This window comes from Pezoporus flaviventris, unplaced genomic scaffold (assembly GCF_033815535.1).
Source record: "Pezoporus flaviventris isolate CSIRO_AGI_PZ_B2104156 unplaced genomic scaffold, CSIRO_AGI_Pfla_v1 ptg000001l, whole genome shotgun sequence".
In the NCBI taxonomy this organism is placed as follows: Eukaryota; Metazoa; Chordata; class Aves; order Psittaciformes; family Psittacidae; genus Pezoporus; species Pezoporus flaviventris.
The window spans coordinates 28938975-28958460 of NW_026892549.1; the positions used below are offsets into that span (position 1 = coordinate 28938975).

Below are 19486 nucleotides of genomic sequence, written 5' to 3' on the forward strand. Positions count from 1 at the left end.
AATTTGGAAATCACTAACTTACAAAACAAACTAGTGCTGATGACCATGGTTTCACTGACTTGACAGAGATCTGAGAAAGAAATAAAGGTAAGGCAAGTTTCTCAGATGATGTCTCCTGGTCCAACTAAAAATCTATCCCTCCTCACCCATGGAAAAACTGTGTCATAGCCAGGAGAACCTCCCTACCCTCTGTGAGAACCAGGAGAAGCTCCCTACCCTCTTCTCCAGAAATCCACAGCGTGCATCTTGCTGGGGTAGTGGGGGTGGTAATTCTTCTAGCTGCTGTTTTCCCCATCAAGGATGGTCAAAATCTCAGATATTTCTATGATATTCAATATCCGTAGCATTAATTGGTAGATTTCGGAGGGGAGGGGGAAGTTATCAATTATTCATACTTATTTTATTTTTTTTTTTATACTCAATTTATTCTTTCCTGGAAGAAATCAGAGATAATCTGAAGCAAGTGAGTTTAATGCTTGAGTCAGAAAGTCAGAGTGAAACCTATACTGCATTTCTGTTCTGCTTATGCTAAGGTAGGTGATACTTGTCTCAGCCCTGTATAGAAGTAAGCTTTATATTATGAAAGAAACATTATCTTAATGTATTGTCAAGCAAGGGAAACTCTAACCCTGAATTACTTAAACCCCACCATCTTAGTCATAGTAGTTGCATGACTTATAAAATGCCCTCACTGAGTCTTCTTTCATTTCCCTAATGCATCTTGATAACCTTTAGCTACTACTGATTATTTCAGAGAAAGCAAGGAACTATCTTTTGTATTTTAGAATAGTTATTATTCTTTGTATTATTTTTTATTATTATTTGTAGTTTCCAAATATTTACAAAACTGAGAGCTCTCCCTTCATATTCCTTCAAAGCAAGGCATAGAGAAAATCAATAATATTTACTATATAATTTTAATTTCATAAACTTTGGCATTATATTTTTTATATAATTTAATGCAATGCACATGAAAGGTCTTAAACTTTAGAGACATTTTACTATTAATAGGCAGAAGTGTTCTGATATATAACTATGGCTCAGGACACTTCAGATGACTTCTGGTCATTGGTACTCTGAAAGAAGTCAGAGGCTTCCGGTCCCAGTGCCCAGGAGAACCTGAAGAGAGCGTCTGACTCAGAGACTGGAAATGCTGATACCAGCAGGAGTGGCAGGAAAATGCCTTGCAGCATAGGCTGCATAAATCTTTCTTCAAGGGAAAGATTTCCCATAAGGCCTACCGAAAGCAGATAAATTTACATGTAAAAAATTTTCAATGTTTTAGGCCTTAAATTTACTCAGCAGACAGTCCCAGTGTCCCAAACATTAGGCTATAAATTATAGCAAAAAACTGAGGGCAAGGTAAAATTGAACATGAATAAAGATGCTCAACCATTAGAAATTCAGTGATTTCATAAAAAATCAAAGCAGGCATAGGAAAGCACAGAAGTGGGTCTTGCTGGGGATGAACTGGGAAGAGGCATCCAGATTCTCTCTCTCCTTATATGAGACGTAGACATGAATTATCTTCTTATGATCTTATGATTGAACATTTGATTCAGGAACATATCTAGCACATGCATGGTCATGAGCACATGCCATCATCTCATAGTTTTTTCAAAATTTAAACCTGAAGCTGAAGGATTTTAATTAATAAAACTGGAATTAGCCACTTGCTGGAAAGTTCATTTTTAGAACCTGGTCAGTGATATTCAGCCCTTGTAAAAGACAGACCTGACAAACCAATCATTTGGGCAGCAAATCTTACATCGTGTTCTAGTGAGGGTAACACAAATATGGTTTCCATAAGCAAAATGAATGTAGCTCCATAAATCAGTGTAGAAGTCCTTACAATATGCAGAAGGCTACTAAACTTTGTGACACGTAACTGAACATTGAGTATAAGAGATTTCGGATGTGATCCTCTCTTAATATAAACTCCTACATTGACTACATCAGTTGGGAGCGTGGCTAGATACCAAAAGCATTCTGAAAAGCTCTTTTTCCATGGATGCATTTGCTGATCAAAATTTAATCGTGCAACTATTAGAAGATTCCAGTTTTGTGTCATGGGTATACTGAAGAATTTTCCAGTGGTTAATGCTATGTAATGGGCCCATACTCACCTACATTTCCTATTTCAAATGTTGAGACCATTCTAGTGGATTTTTTTTTGTTATTTTGAAGAAATTCTATACAGAAAAAAAAAAAAATCTGGCTATACACTTCTGTCATAATTCTGCTCCACAGTATCATGCTGAAGAGACACAGGCTTTCTCTGTTCAGTTCAGAGGAAGTTCGATTTATTTAGTTAGCTGTTCTTCCAGTTTACTCAAGTGTAATGCTGCATGTGTGAATTTTCACACCAGACTACACTTGGAACTCCACAGGTCAGATATAATTTTTAATTACATTACAGATAAATGACTGAGTTCAGAGACTCTTTTAGAGGGATTACAGTCTGTTTCCAAGGATAGGAACAGATGTAATTCTAGGAATGAACTACACTGGCTCACATCCCTTCTGAATCCACTGAATTCAGTGTGATCACAGGGGTCAGAAGTAATGCAAAATTCGGCCTATGACTTTGGCTATTTCGGTACAACTTTCTGTTGTGTCCTCTACATAGTTAATTGTCAGACTTCAGAGAAAATTTTGTCCCATTCACTGTAAAATAGAAAGGTCCATGGAGGAAAACTGGTGCATTAGAGAAACACACAAAGGACATTAAGGCTATCTAGTTTGATGTTTTCAAACCTTTTTCTTTTCCTCTGCAAACAATGACAGTTTCAATAGGATCTGAAGCGATACTGTTAACAAATAATACACTAGTCTGACATATGGTTAATATTAATGTCTCTCTATTCAAACATGCTGAAAACTGAATAGAACAGTTAACATATAACAGTCACACATCCTTTGCTGAATACAAGATCGCATCTCTAACATGAACTGAAGATATCCTCACCACTTTAAGATCTATCATTCAAACATTTCATTCTCCTAAATACATTGCTCTTCCCCTCTTTCTGGGTCTTTCAGGAGTGCTGAGTGAACACATTCTCTCCATAAAGGCATTGCTTATGATATGGTTCTTTTTTCAACAGAAATTTTGCTGTGTATTTACAATATGTTGCCAAAGGTGAATTTGCAGAGTTTGGTAGGATTTGGCGGTGAGAAGGCCTTACATCTGGATTGAAAAGATTCAATTTTGAAATACCTATCTGGGCAGGATTCTGCACTTTATTGCAGAGAGACCATCTCTTGATGAAATTAATTACTAAGTGTGAACAATTAATTAACTGTGATCACACTTTACAGATTATTGAATCAGAGCTTTATATAGTAGCCAGTTTTTATATTACAGGTATATTCACAGGGCTTATGGGCAGAGGCAACCTCACTTTGCTCATGTCCTGAGATAGTGGGATATTGACAGAAAAGTCATTCGTAGGGATGTGAAGCTGAACCCATCAAAACCACCTGTTTTCTCACAAGGTTTATTTGGTGGGGGCTCGGGGCCATACCCAGCGCAGATAGCTCAGCTCATACATGGTGAGTGCCCAGCCACAGAAACCTGTCAGGGTGAGACTACTCCTCATGGTTATCGCACATTACTGCTACAGCAAAAGCCCTGTGTCTTTGAAGAATGCATTCGAAACGAGGCATGCTCCATCCTGGGGCATAAAGCATAGTTTGCCCTCAAATATATTTTTATTGAAAATACACAGCAAAAATTACAGCATAGAAAGTTCTGTATACAAGACAATTTTATCAACTTTATCTTAAAAAACCAAGCCAAAACTAAAAACAAAAAGGCAAAAGAAACCCAAAATAAGACTTGGTGAATGAAGACTGTGAATAGCAATTTTTTTTACTGCCGTAACAAAAAAAAAATGACATACACCTTCAGCATTTCTTTTGCAAATTTACTTGACAGAGGTTAAAATATTGCTTTATTCTGACTCAACATACAACAGCACTGCATGATTGATTGTGCTATTTTGGGAAGTCTTGAGACTTGTGAACTGGAAAGTCTGGGCCACATATAAATTTAACAATTAATTTGCTGCAAAGGAGTATTTTATTACATTCTGTATATACTGTAGTTTGTTTTTTAATCAATTTTCTGACATTAACAGAAGGCTATTTAGCAATTATTTATTATAGCTGATTTTACTTTTCCCCATGAATAAGGAGATATTTTAACAGTAATAAAAACAGTAATGTGTATGCCAAAGAATCCAATTCCTTGTATTATTGGCATATTGTGTTACAGTTTATGGGGGGGAGAGACTTTATGGGACTCAACAGAAAGAGAGAATTTATGGGACTCAACAGAAAGTAAATGCAAAAAAAACGCTTATAATGTGATTGGGATATGGCAATAAGGAAATTACATTTCTTTTCCAAGGCCTTGATTCCCTGCAGGGAGTGATTTGGTGGAAACCATCTGCTCTTATATAGCTCAATTACAATCATATCTGTGCATGCTTGTGGGTCTGCCCATACAGAACCATCTGCAGGGTTGAAGCTTTAAAGTTCACAAGCCTAAGCCATGATTAATTGAAACGACTGAAGAACTGAAAGTGGGAACAAATTAGGGCAGTGTGGACACTTATCAGCTGGATTTTGATCATACTGAATCTTTCTGACTCTTCTCCGAACAGCCCATAATAAAAAATGAGTTAAAAAATACACACACACTCAGAAGTGCTCCTTAAGAGCTTACAAATGCCTTCAAAGTATACCAGTTTAGAAATGTTGAGGGGTTATTAATGAACAACAAAATTTATGTTCCCACTCAAAAAAAACCCAAATCAAATCCAAACCTGCCATAATAAATGCTTTTGGACTTTTTGTTTTTCCTCACTCTCCACTAATGCTGCTCTGATAGTCAAAGCTCAGAAAATGGAGCACCTGCAGGTTCCCAACCACTGAATCTCTACCCTATAGTATATATCATACCAATACAGACCCCAATCCCACTCCACACTTGGCTGAAGACAAAGATCCTAAATGTTTCCATTGACTTTCTTGGGCTTAGTGACACATTAAAGTAAGGTTGAAGGTTAAGTGTCTGGCTCAATTTAGGGATTTATTCTCATTCCACAGTAGGTACCAAACCTCAGAAGTAGATGTCTGCGTGCCATGGTGTGAACCTGGAACCAAGAGGAGAGGGGGAGAGGGTACTGGGTCTCTGGTGGGGTCGTAGGACTTGCTCTGCACGGTCTGAGTCCCTGGGAAGCAGCTGACTGCAGCGCTGCCCTGAAACCAGAAATGAATCTAAGACTGGTCTTGGCCTTTACTGAAAAAAAAAGATGCATAGCCTAAGACTTTGGACAGCTAAAGAGGACCATGGTAAAATGCTCTGTAACCGAAACTTTATGTGTAATACTGCCTAGAAAGCACCTGATGCATACGCCATCCCTCCTGGAACTTTTCCCTTAAAAAAATATTTTGTTAAAAAACACTATGATATGAGGGCGATTGACTATTTGGTTTCTTCTAAGTAGATGCTCTTAAATTAATGCATATAAATAATTTGTACTTAATTTCCTCCCTTCCTGTTTAACAAAGCATCAAATGCACAGATCTCGTTTCCCCTCCCAAAATCCCCACACAAAGTCACTTGGTCAATACCGAGTCTCTTTGCGCTTCACTTTTTAAGACAAATTGTGCCTCTTGCTCTGACTTGGCCACGGGGCTCATGGGCAGAAAGGCTGTGTTTTCACTCGTGCTGTTCTCTGCTTCTACTCTCGCCAGTTCATAGTCCTCCGACCGCCTTGCATCCGTCAGAATTCGAATCTGCTCCTGCACAGTTTCTAGCAATATTTTCACTTCGTGTTGTTCTGCTATAAGACAATTACTGACTGGGGAACTCACATTGACAAGTTCAGCTGAATAGGAGTTTTTGCACCACTTGATGCCTGTTACTTCAGAAACATTTTGCATTTGCATGCAGGCTTCGTCCAAGCCCACAGACGGGATGATGGGAACAGAGTTGGCCCTTGAAGATGAATAGCCGACCAAGTCCTTCTGATCCATGTTATTAAAATAAGGGGTTGTCTCTCTTGAAGGCAGTTGCATATTTATTGGAGTATTCTGAGGAGTTTTTAAACCACTGGATGAATACCTGGAAAGAGTAAAAAGAAGGGTTTGTTGTACATCAAATGGTCAGATGCAACAAGCAGCAGGGAAATTCTAATATTCAGTGAACTGTGCTGAAAAGCTACATGTCATTTTTTTCTCACACTAGGAACGCTTGGTAGTAGTATGGCCCTGGGGAAAACTACAGACTCCGGAGACCTGGCTTTGATTCTCAGATCTGCTGGTGGCAAGCCATTGCCTTCCTCCCAGTCTCATTTTGCCCACCAGTATATGAGAAAAAAAAAGATGATTCCTTTTTAAAAGATTTCAGAAGTTGTACTGTATTATTATTTTTCTTTGACGTTATATTTGAAATTCCACTCCTATGCTCCTACCTGGGGAAATGGATTGATGCTTTCTTTGCTTTCATTGATGAATTTGGAACTCTCAATGTCAAATTCTTACTTTAGCAGAACACTTTGAAAAGGTGCAGGAAAAAAAGAACTTTAAACAAAACATGTCTGTGTAGTCTTTACATATCTAGAAATGACTGTATGTGCTCCCCTTCAAACAAGCAGAGCATCTAAGTGCAGCGTACCTCTAAAAACATGTCTTTTTTTCAACAGCCCATACTCCTAATGACGGCCTGATTTCTTTTCTTGGATCTCATCTGGAAATAGAGCCAATACACTTGGCTTGAGCAAATGTCTGTGTTTGCCTGATATTGTAATCCTGTGCTTCAAAAAAAAAATAAAATCTTTATCCTCCATTAATAAATATCATAGCATGATTTTTTATTTATTATGAGCAACTTACGTGAATTTTTATCAACATTTCTGATTTGTTTCAAAGTCAAATTCATTACTCTGATCAGAAAGAGTTTTACATGATATACTTAAAAACCAGAAGTGGAAAGTATACTAAATATAAAACAAAGGAAACAATGACCAAAAAAAAAAAAAAAAAAATTCCCATCTGAGAAGCAGCATTACAAGAAATACGGTGCTTTAAGAGTTAGTCATGATTGCCAGGGAGCACAGACATCACCTCAGTACCGGAACATATTTTATTTATAATGAGCTTTGTGATCATATCAGTATTTAATAAGGCAAGCTACCGGTGAAGTCTAGTATGTTTTGTCCATGGATGAGGAAGCAACATTTAGATCTCATGTGGAAGCAGGTGCTTCGAGCTATGACTTGAAGGGTATTTTTCTGAAAGATGCTTAAGCCTGCTGGACTTCACTAGGGATATCCTCCTATTCATCTGTGCCTTGCTGCTTTTTGGCATTAGCAGAAAAAGAACTAAGGAAGAGAAAGTGAATGGCATGTAACAGCCATAGTCCAATACTAGCTCACAACACTAATTAACTGGAAAGGCTTCCTTTGGCCTTATCCTCCTGGCAGGCTGTCAGACAGGAGAGAGGAGGAGATATCTTTAGGCTCATTTCCAGCAGAGCACCACTGACTTGTTATTAACTCATCTATAGTGGCACTGTGTTTGTACAACTGTTTGACACATTAACCTGTACAAGTACATGCATGCAGTTCTGTACAGCCCCTATATGAAAACTCGCCAGGTGTCCCCAGAAGACCAGAAAATGCAGCTGGGAGTGCTGCAGTAAGGAAGAGGTGTTGTGCTTTTTGCTGCTACCTGATGGACATACTGCTTTGGGAAGTGAAACCCAGGGGAATAATATAGCAAGTGGCTTTTTCAGATCCATGCTAGAACTTCTTGCACATGCTATATAGCTGTGTTTATGTTCTACATCTGAACCAGCTAAGACTCAGCTTCTGGTTAATGGCATTTGAAATCTGCTTAGACACACATATAACCGTTTATGGAGGGTCTTTTTAGAACAGTTTTCAATAATCAGTATGAATGAAATACTGATCATGGATATTATTCCCAAGGGAGGATAATTAAAAAAAATAAATGAAAACAAAACAATGCAGACCTTTGGGTTGTGCCCATTCTTGTTTCCTTTGCTTATTATATAATTCAAACGACTATAGCTGGAGAGATCGCATCAGTTGCATTATTCCCTTTTTTGGTAATTCGGGCCCTAAATATATTCTGGGCTGCACCCTGAAAACAAAGGAAGGGAATGTTTTTCATGAATTCTACATGCAATGGATGTATTATATGGATGATATATAAGCAAAACCAAGAAAAGACTAAATTAAAATGGGTTTGGTGAAAAAATAGTAACATTTGCCAATTCCATAATAGAGGTTCAATTGTTCTTGGTATTTTGAACACTAATTGACAGCAACAATAGTACGTAATGCAATGCCTGGCATATTTCCATAATATTTCTTGAAGTACAGATAGACTCACCAGTTGTATGCCACAGTTACATGCTTCTGCCCTGTGCTTACAAGGCTTTCAAAGAAGGACTGAGGTTGAGTCAAAGCACATACACTGCGTGCAACAGACAAGGTATTAAACTAGTAGGGATATTACATCTAAGCCATGTAAGAGTTTTCTTTTGGTCAATTATAAACTGATCCATACTTCTGCTTGTGACACAAGACTGCTGCTGTTTTCAATAGACTGAGACTTAGACCTATAATTGCACAATCTTAATTACATTTTTCTATAATTAACTTTACTAGAACAATAGATCCTCCTAAGAATAATATCTGGGGTTTTATGTGAAAAACGGTTTTGTCTGAATAAATTCATTCATGTGCACGTATTTCAAAGTGCAGCTTTCTCTCCACCCTTTCCTTAAAACCAAGCAAAAAGAGAAACTCATTTATAAATATGCAACAGTAATTATGTTATACAGTCTTTAAGAGTCTAAAATAAAGAATGACACTGAAAAAAGGGAAAAAATTTTACTGCCCCATTAAAACAGATACAAAGAGAGACAGAAGAGATTGTAACTTAAAAAATAAAATGTTTTTTTGTTTAGCAGAATACCAGAAGCTTTGCTATAAGACGTATTGCTATAGATGTCCAGTACAAGACCCTGACGACAAGGCCCATTAAAATGAACAGAAGTCATTCTAGTGGCATTACTGGACTTTGGTTCAGCCTTGTAAGCACATATACCTATATATATATACACCCCATTTTCTACCTGTAGGTATGACACATTGGCTCTTGTATACATAAGCACATTTATATATGTATATCTACACATTCACAGGCTATAAGGCATTACTTCCAACACTTCATACAGTGTAATACGAACAGCTCTCACTGACAGCATGCAATCAAACCACTGCCTGTAAACACCCTCAGGGACTCAGATCGATCTCTGAGATGTGACTGGCATGGAGATGGTTTGTTTTCTTTAGTCTCCTCATTTCAGGCAGGTTTTTCTACTCCTTCAAGTAGCATACTGATTAAATAACTGATACTAGCTGTCTTTGACTCAAACTCTGCAAATATCAGATCCTGTTGCAAATCATAAGGTCTAGTGCTTGTGGAAGGCAGCAAAAGCTTTCTTCTCAATGTGGGATGGGAAGAGGAGCCCTTTTACAGTCCAGACAAAAAGTACTCAAGTAAATTAGCCTCTTTTCTATCAAATGTAAACATACAAAATCTGATTAAACTGCTGCTGGATGAACTTCAGAAGGGTCAAACAATTAGGGAGATACACCAATTTGATTTGTGCATCCCTATAGGGAAAGATGGAGGTGAAAAGGGAGAAGAAAGGAAATAGTTAAGTTCTGCAGGGGACAAGGGAACTTTTCATTTGGGCTGGAAATCTAGTGAGAATATAAACAATATAAAACTAGCAGATATTTAGAAGATGAAAAGCCATCTGATTTTGGGGAAACCTCTTCCTAAGTTAGAAGAATTCCACATGAAGTACAATTAGTGAATCATTTTTTATATTTGTTCAGAGATAAGATGCATACTTATATTCTAGCTGAAGAGATTACTTCATTGCTGCAACACAAAATAACTTGTAAAAAGATTTTGTTACATTATTCAAAGACTCAATTTTCATAAAACCCATCATCAGTAAAACACTGTAATAAAATAAGATCAAATAACTGTTTTATTTTCATGCCTAACACTGATATTTAAAAAAAATAATTTCCATAGATATCAATTGAAGACTTTTGGTATCATATTTGTGATATGCACAGACTGCTGTGACTCTCTGTCACAACACCACCTGTTGATGCACTCACAGGACTCCATCAGGAAGAGGTCTATTTGTTAGAGTCAATATTAGGAAGATCTAATTCTACAGACATCCCTAGCACACAAAATATGGACGAAGTGCTTGCGTGGATTGAGGCCAGAAGGGGTAACAGTCTGGTCCAAATATCAACCTCTTGCAGACCTGCAAATTTAAAATATAGGCCACTACAAGATGATGCTTGTCATATCACACACTGATTTCCTAGAGAAGAGAAAATACAACCAGCCACAAGACAGCTTTGACATTTGTTACCTCACTTCTTAACCTAGGAAGGGGCCGCATCACTCTCCAGAGCCTATGCTACAAGATCCTGCTATTGAAGAGGGAAGGCTCAGCCTGCCCCTTTCAGGAAGGGTTGCATTTGGAATCATATTTTTGTAATGAATTATACACACATTATCATATATACTTACTGCAAGGATTACTAAGCAAATTTTCCTTATAAGAAGCAAATAATAAAAGGAAAAAAGTATGAGACAAATTTGTACTTATTAAAGAGGTCACCAGACACACAAACCTTTTGCGGCTTTGCTTTCTCCCTTCACAGGTAAGCTCTGTTCGTGGTCTGTCTTTCCTAATTACTGATGCCAACTTTGTTCAGTAGATGAGCTACAAAACGTTTAGTGAACCAAGTCCCTCTCTCACACTGTCCCCCAGACTGGGCAGTCTCACTGCAGGCTGGAAAGCACAGTAAGGGAGGCACAGGTGGAATGTGTGCATGCCTGCGTGTGTGCCCACAAGACACACATGTAACAGCACTTATACTTGTCCAGAATTTGTGACTGTCATCTCCCAGGAGCTCAGAGTGGATAGCGACCTTCCTTCTCTGGAGAAAATTAAACATGTAGGTGACTTACATCTGCACTCCATAAAGGCAGTTCTGATACAGAAAACATACAGCTGCCTTCTCGCTGTGTAACTGTTCACTTTGCTGCACTGAGCTGTGACTCACGTGTCCAAATGAAACTGTATTATACCATTCCAGATATCACTCCTAGTTTTACATATAACATGTCTGCAGTGATTCTGAAAAGTCCTCGGAAATCTGTAGGGATATCCAATTGCAAAAGACTTCAAAGGCAGTTAGCTGTAGGTGCTCAGGAGCACTTCTGAAATTCAGACCTTATGTACAGCTGGAGTTCACATTCAATATTCTAATAAGCTGAAGTGAAAAAGGAAAGACATTGGATTCTTTGTGCGCTTTCAAAGACAAACTTTTACAAGTTATTGCTATTTAGTCTCTACAACAAACACACTTCGCAATGTACACTGATATATTTAAAAAAAAAATCTGAATTATTTTATTTGCCTAGTGCTGATGGAAGAAAAAAATGCTATGCATAAGTTACTAGAACATCATATCACTGCTAGAAAAAAACATCCATTATAAAGAGTAGCATTGCCAACGACATTGTTCTAATCACTCCCTACTACAGCCTTTGAAAGGCTTATAAAGAGCAGCCAGCCAAATGAGAATGTATTACCTTCAAAGGGCCAGTATACTGAAAACATTCCTCTGCTTTCAATACTATAAATCCTGGATCCACAGTACACTATAACAAGTTGGAAGGACTGTAATGGCAAAGCATATTAACCGCATAACAGCAGCCACTCACAAACTGTCTCACTTCAGTTACATAATTACTTACCCGTGACAAGGTATTGTGTCCTGGTCTGTGATCCTTGACTCTTCTAGCTGTTGATATGCTGGTCCTGTAATCCCATTGAACCTACCCCGAGGTAAGGGAGGAGTCCTCCGAAAGGCATTTCTATGCAGCATCCCACTTTTTTGTCCTGGGCTGCAGCATGAAGAGAGACTTCTAGGAACAACACCAAGAACACAGTAGAAATTATCACAGCAAAAGCATAAACTTTTGCAAAGTAAAGATTCAGGATTAATAATGCATGGATTACTGTTTCTATAACTTTGCTGTGGCAGTCTACGACGTCAGTAGAAATTCTCTATGGAAATGTAATACTATAATCCATAGTTAGCTGCTGTTTATGCCATGTTTAATACATCACCTCTTTTGTAGGAATGAAAATAATTGCCTGGTATATGAAACGTTTCCTCATACTTGATGAAGGATGCTTCTTTTTCTCCATGATGCGTACCCATAATCCTGCTATATACAGTTGACTCGGACAGTATAAACAAACAGTACAGCACTATCATACCTACAGCTGAGCTCAAAATCAGATCTTAAATTGAGAACCCATTATATCATCTATCAGTCTACAAGGTGCTTGCTTCCTGATACAATATCATTAAACTGTGAAAAAAATGTAAGTGAAGAATCTAAGTGAAGCTTATGAAATGCAGCTTGAAAAAAACATATCTGACAAGTTTTCTTCACGTTGAACAAGATTTCTATATTGTTTTTTTTTCGTGTTTTATATGCTTTATATGTTTTCTTCTTTGGATACACTGATAAACACTGTGTTGTTTCTGAGATATAATACAAACTTGAATATGACACAAACAAGTAATAGTTTTCTTATTTTAGAAAATTGCTTTTGTAAACATTTTTGTAGTGTTTTGGAAAGAGAATGGATTTTTTTCCACTACATGCAGGTATTAAAAGTTATCTAGAATCCATACTTTTGGTAAATTAACTACAAATTCAGCTGTTGCTAATGCAAAAATAAGGGAACACAGAATTAAGGCAAGACATAACCTGTTCCTACTGCTGACAGGTCACAGTCCTGCATGGCGTGACTAGCTATTAATTTTCCAGTTACTCCTATTTCTCTTTGACATCTTCTGGATCTCAGAAATGCAAATGTATCACCTTATTTTCTGTTACATCTTTAATGATATTTTACTATAGGTTTTGTAGATCAATTTAAGAGTCATTATTTTTGGTTATTTAACTGATAAAATTCAGCTATGCAAAAGACTTTTGATAAATTTGCTTCTCTTTTCCTATTATAACTTGACTTAAAACCAATCTGCATTTCATACCTAATGGAAACTTTATTTACAGTTAGGGCCACATCCACTCCCAAAGCAATTGCTGCTTGGACCAAGTATCTTGTACAAATTCTCGTGGACTGTACATTTCCATTAAAACCAATCTCTTTCCCCAAAGTCAAAGCATAAGAAATAAATTCCTATCCTACTACTCAGGCTACCAGTGTTCCATTGCAATTTCCACTCTGTTCTCCCCCATGCTTTTATTTTCCTGGTGCTTTTTAATTGAAAAGATCAACAAACCATGGCAATAATACTCCCCCAAGAATTTTTGATGCTACCTTAAATAGATTTTTCTTTAGCTATTTAAGAAGGCTGTGAAAAGAATTCTTTAAAAAACAGAAGCCCTGGCCTTTCAACTCTAAAGGCTAAATTCGAGTTGTGAGTTACAGTTCACATTCTGTAAAATAACACCACCACATCACAAAAGAATTGACAATTTCTGCTCAGGAGAGCCTGAGATTATTACAAGATGCAGCTGAATGAGTAATTTTTGTTGGAGAATGAATTTCGGGGTTTTTTTATTGATTGCAGTATATTCATCAATGAACTACAAAGGTCAGCAAACTGATTAACTTAAGAGACTTTAGACTGATTACAAATATTTGAAACTAGAAAGGCATTGTTTAATTGTGGTTGGTTTTATGCCCTTGCGCATCTTCCTTGCTGGATGAGAGCACAGGATCTTCCGTCTAATAACATGCATATGCAAATTCACAAAAGTTCTGCATTTGTTATGGACATAATTTCAACACATAAAGGTAGACATGAGATAACTGTTATAAACTGCAGCAAAGATGCATATGAGTGACTTATCTGTACTTCTTTCAGCTTGTACTGAAACTCCTTGGTACACAGAACACTAGACTCTACAGGCTGCTAAAGGGCTGGTTAGACTGAAGGGATCTGGCACATGCCAGTACCTCCTTGCAATCACAGCAGCTGCACCACCAACAGAGCTTAAGTGACCAATTTGTTGCTAATGTGAGGTTCTCATGCTTTCAACATTTCTGACAGAAAAAGATGGGAGTGAAAAAAATGAACAAAAATAATGCGTGGTCACGGGCAAGACAAATTCATTAAGAACCAGGAAATATCTACATACAGTGCAGCTGCAAGTTAACACTCATTTCTTGAAGCACCAAAGACAAGATAGTAACTTTTTTTAAAACAAAGTTCTATGAAAAAGTAACTGTAGCACAATAAAGTTTTTTCCTTTTTCACAAAACTTCTATGAACGTCAGCATACTCTTCCTCCAAGACTGTTAATACAGTCCCTCTCAGACTTCTGCTCTACTGCTCACATAAAGTGTTCCTCTCTCTGAGGCAAACAATGCCTTTCAGACTTCTTCAGGGAATTCATCCTCCTTCAGCCACCATTATGGTTTCTTCCTCCCTGTACTCCAGTCTAACCAGGCAAAAATACCCAGCCCACATAAGTGAGCTGTTCAATAAAACGGACCAATAAGCAAAGCTGCAGCAGATACGTCTTTAAAATCTCTTAATCAATTACTCCAGAATAACAAAAATCAGAATCTGCTTGAACTGGTCCACAAGTAATGCATATACTAGTGAGAAATATAGTTCTGATGAATTAATGGTTTGAAAGAAGCAGTTCAACCATCTCTAAAGCGAATTAAGAACTTGGGATTCACTGTTACAAATTGTTTTGTGTGAAAGTTTTCCTTAGGTTGAGCAACCAAGTAAAAACAAATTTTGTCTCAGCAGGTTCAGTATTCTCTTCACAAGGCATATAAACAACTCCCAAGTGCAGTTAACAACATTAATGAAGAGAAGACTTGCAGTCAGTTTACAGTAACTCTGAGAATCCTCCCATACTACTTTTTAGCCAATTATTAAACCAAAGTGATTATACATCACACTATGAACACATTCAGAAATAATTTTGTCAACAGAACTTGAAAAGCAGCAGCAAGAGGATGACAAAATGTTAAAACTTTGCATGGGATCTGAATCCTTTCCTTCTTATTTAATAAGCACAAAAGAGCTACAGAAATGGTTCTTATAACCATGCTTGTCTGCATAGCTATTTTACTTATTCTTTCCCCTTTTTTCATAACTATAATTCATGAAAAGAGAGATGCAAAGTTGAAGAAGGAAGTTATAAAACTGATTGTAAATACTCAATCTGTAACTGCAAAAACTATACAGAGGCATATTATGTTACATAATCTATCACCTACTGATCACAAGATGCAAATAGTGTTGAAGACACGGGTTTTGTCTTTGCAGGACAGAAACAGTAAATACAGATGACAGATCTGGCTGCCAGACAGTGTCTTCTGATGTTCCTTAGGAGCCACATTTTTAGGCTAAGTTAGGTAATCTACTGCCAACATTTGTAGAGATCAACTATTCAGACTTTCAAGCAATTTTCAGTTTTAATAAAAAGGCTATGTTATACCTGAGAACATAAGCATCACTCAACAAATAATAAATCACTCAACAAACAATAATAATAAAACTCTATCAGAAAGTCCTTTTGTCAGACTTCTTACAGGAACAAGATGACCACAGCGAGTGCATCTCTATTAAAACCTGTTACAGATGTCTCCACAAGGGGAGAAAGTTAACGTTTGGGACTTCAGCAAAACTGCATGTGATTAAAAGACTACTAAGGTTGTAAGGAGATTATTATGACAAAAAAAAAAGCTGTGGCATATGAAAACTGAACTTCATAGTTTTAACCCTTTTTTATCCATAGCATCCTGTATCCAAAACACCACTCTTTTCCACGTCTTTGTAAAGTAATCATGTACACTCTCAAGACATGATTACTGTCTAGGAAAATGTCTCATCTACAATGGCACAATGACCTGTGCTTCCATGCTTGTGTTTATGAACCATTACAGCTGGTCAGGTTCTCAGCTCAGGTGAGGGGGTTGGACTGTAGCCTGCAGTTTGCAAGACTCTCTTCGCCCTTCACATAAATAGAAGCTTTCTAGCAGCCAGCCTACACCTACATATATCCTCTTGATTTCTGAAATGGGAGCACTGTTGCTCCTTTATTTATTCTGGTATTCAGGAATGGAATGTGCCAGAGCTGACTGGGGACTTTGCAACTCTACATAAACCTTTCAACACTACCTGTATCATCCGGTCACCATCTGAGTTCCACCAGATAGATACATACTATAGGAAAAGGGAAGACAGTGTTCAAAGGTACCTCAGTGGCACTGAGTTTAATCACCTGCCATAACTTCATCATATACTCCCTGTAATGTATTGATCAACCTTGATCCTAAAACTAAAACAATATAAAGAAAGTTGTTCTATATTGAAAACTTTGAGGCTTCCATTCAGTTTAAAATTATTTATGATGAGTATACATCTATTTGACATATGTGCTGCCATTTTAAATAGGTTTTCATTTTAAATAGGTCTTTTACTTCTCATTGTGCTTCCTCTGATATATTTATAACCACCAGTCATATAGTCTTTTCAGTTTTCTGAAGACTGAGACAGATTCTCTAACATTTTCTTATGGAACACAGATTATTCATTCCTCATATTGCAATTTAAGTTCATAGTAATCAGGAGGTCATTTTAACCAGGTGAGATAATAGTGCTGTATTCTCATGCTATATTCAAATGAAGTGACAACAGTGTCTTATGAAGTGGTTTTAATGTTTCTGACTTTCTGATGAAAATGTCTTGATTAATAATTCCTCTCATCCCATTTATCTTTCGCTCAGCTGCATCACTTTGATTATTCTTTTGACGAACTAGTACATACTGAAACTTCTTCTTCCTCATTCATTGCTTAGATTTTATTATCAGTTCCAAAATGCCTGACCATCTCTGTTATGGAATCCATCTCTGTTATCAGCTCTGCTCCCAAGCTGAAAGTCAAAATGCAGCACTGCACCTGCTACCAAGAAGGAGAAAAATGACTGCTACTGCTGAACCCAGGACACTGAGTAACTTTGAAGAATGGCATAACAATGATGTTTTGGTTTAGCCAAGGACTTTGTGAGCCTCATGCTCTGCCAGGGAGGAGGGGAAGCTGGGAGGAAGCAGAGACAGGACACCTGACCCAAGCTAGCCAAAGAGGTATTCCATACCACAGCACGTCATGCCCAGGATGTAACTGGGGTTAGCTGGAAGGGCTGGGAGACTGCAGGGTTGGAGGAGGTATGGGTCGCTGCTTGGTCAGGCCTGGGGGGTGAGTTATCGGTTGGCTGGTGGTGAGGTGTTGTATTCTCTTCCCTTGTTATTTCCTTTATCATTATTATAATTGGTGGTAGCACAGCAGTGATTTGTGTTATACCTTAGTTACTAAACTGTTCTTATCTCAACCCGTGGGAGCTGCATTCTTTTCGATTCTCCTCTCTGTCCCTCCGGGAGCAGGGGGAGGGAAAGAAGGGGGGGGGAAGTGAGTGAACGAGTTGCCTGACTGGGTTTAAACCACGACAGTTCTTTTTGGCGCCCAACGTGGGGCACGAAGGGTTGAGATAACGACAGATCTGACTGGATTAATAGTCACTCATCACAATGACGATTTATTGGCTCTCAGAGTTGTTTCTCTTGATCTCACAGCTTCAGAATGTTGTAACTTACGTAGAGCCGGTATTTGCTGTGTTAGTGTTTATCAAGTGTGGGGCCTGGGCTAAGGTTCTTGTCTCACTGTGCTTTATGGCAATGGCTTGTAATACGGGTGGGCTCCAGCAGCAGGGTGGGATGGACCTGGCCGTGGACTTGTACCTGGCCGTCCGGCTGCTCTTCACCGCCCTGGCCCTCGCCCTCGCCTCCCTCCTCGTGAGGCCGCGGGGAGCCGAGGGGGAGCGGCTCCGGGAGCCGGCGGCTGCTGAAGCGGCCCGGGAGAGCGGCCCCGGGGACCAAGCGGCGGCGGGAGCGGGGCCGGAGGCCGCGAGGGGACGGCTGCGGGTGGAGGAGGTCGGGGCGGTCGAGGAGAGAAAGGAGGCGGCTGCCGAGCAGCGGGAGAAGTTGGCGGAGGAGCCGCGCCGCGGAGGAGCCCAGCCCTGAGATGGCCGAGAGCATTCCCCGGAAGCCGCCCGCCGAGCCCCAGGAGGACGCAGGAGACCACGCAGCACTTCCCAGCAAGGCAGAGGAGGAAGAGCTGGACTCAGGAAAAGAGAAGCTGGTGGTGGGAGAGCCGGCAAGCACAGCAGCTACACCAGCCCCAGTGACAAGCACAGCAGCATCGTGTGAGAGTTCTGAAGGTTCTGAATGGCCTTTGGGTATCCTTGGGACCTGCCTGCTGATTGTGATGGGGATCAGCATGTTGGCACACACACAGGCTGTGTTCTACCCACCACCATTTTGTCTGATCTCAAAAGTTAAGCAGAGACAGGTTTGGGTCTTGTCTGGGGTTAGACAACAATATAGGGGCACCAAGAGGTTTTCCCCAAGGCTGGACAGTCATGAGTGGCAGGGTGTGTGGGACAGTATGGGCAAGTATACTGTCCCACACACTGGGCTCCTCCAGTGCTTTGGAAGCATCGGAGATGGAAGGCAGCTGTATGGAGTCCCCAGCAACAAGCTGCAGAAACTGCTGAAGGGGACAGTGAATTATTTTAAGCCTGGTGGGCCCATGACACTTCAGGCCATCAGAGCAGAGATGCAACATAGAGATGGACTCATGATCAAGGGGTGGACTTAACAATGGACACTATTGCCCAGGTTATTCACAAGTGTGAACACTGCACACAGTCTCTCCTGCTCTGGAAGACTGTTACAAGAGATGGAGCCTGACATCATGGACCAGATGGACTCAGCAGCTTTATAGGGACTGGTCCATGCACTTAGATAAGAGTGATGGTATATTGAAAATGTGGGATCTGAGCATGACATGAATGGTATGGAATAAGGGGTGGATAATGTCCTGGGTTCAGCAGTAGCAGTCATTTTTCTCCTTGGTAGCTGGTGCAGTGCAGTGTTTTGACTTTTGGCCTGGGAACAGAGCTGATAGCGATGTTTTGTTTTGGCCAAGGACTTTGTGAGCCTTATGCTCTGCCAGGGAGGAGGGGAAGCTGGGAGGAAGCAGAGACAGGACACCTGACCCAAACTGACCAAAGAGGTATTCCATACTACAGCACGTCATGCCCAGGATGTAACTGGGAGTTAGCTGGAAGGGCTGGGAGACTGCAGGGTTGGAAGAGGTATGGGTCGCTGCTTGGTCGGACCTAGGGGTGAGTTATCGGTTGGCTGGTGGTGAGGTGTTTTATTCTCTTCCCTTGTTATTTCCTTTATCATTATGATAATTGGTGGTA

General features: G+C 39.3%; 1 protein-coding gene across 2 annotated transcripts in view; it reads right to left on the minus strand.

Moving 5' to 3' along the window:
* Positions 1-4335: 4335 nt before the first annotated feature.
* NRG3 (neuregulin 3) overlaps positions 4336-19486 on the minus strand; it is a 417558-nt gene continuing 402407 nt past the window's right edge. For both annotated transcript variants that reach the window (XM_061449929.1, XM_061449919.1), the window contains exons 8-9: positions 11908-12078; positions 4336-6136 (exon numbers count right to left, since the gene is read on the minus strand). In XM_061449929.1, the coding sequence (XP_061305913.1) occupies positions 5629-6136; positions 11908-12078 (679 nt within the window). In that variant the 3' untranslated portion in view covers positions 4336-5628. The remainder of the gene's footprint in view (positions 6137-11907; positions 12079-19486) is intronic.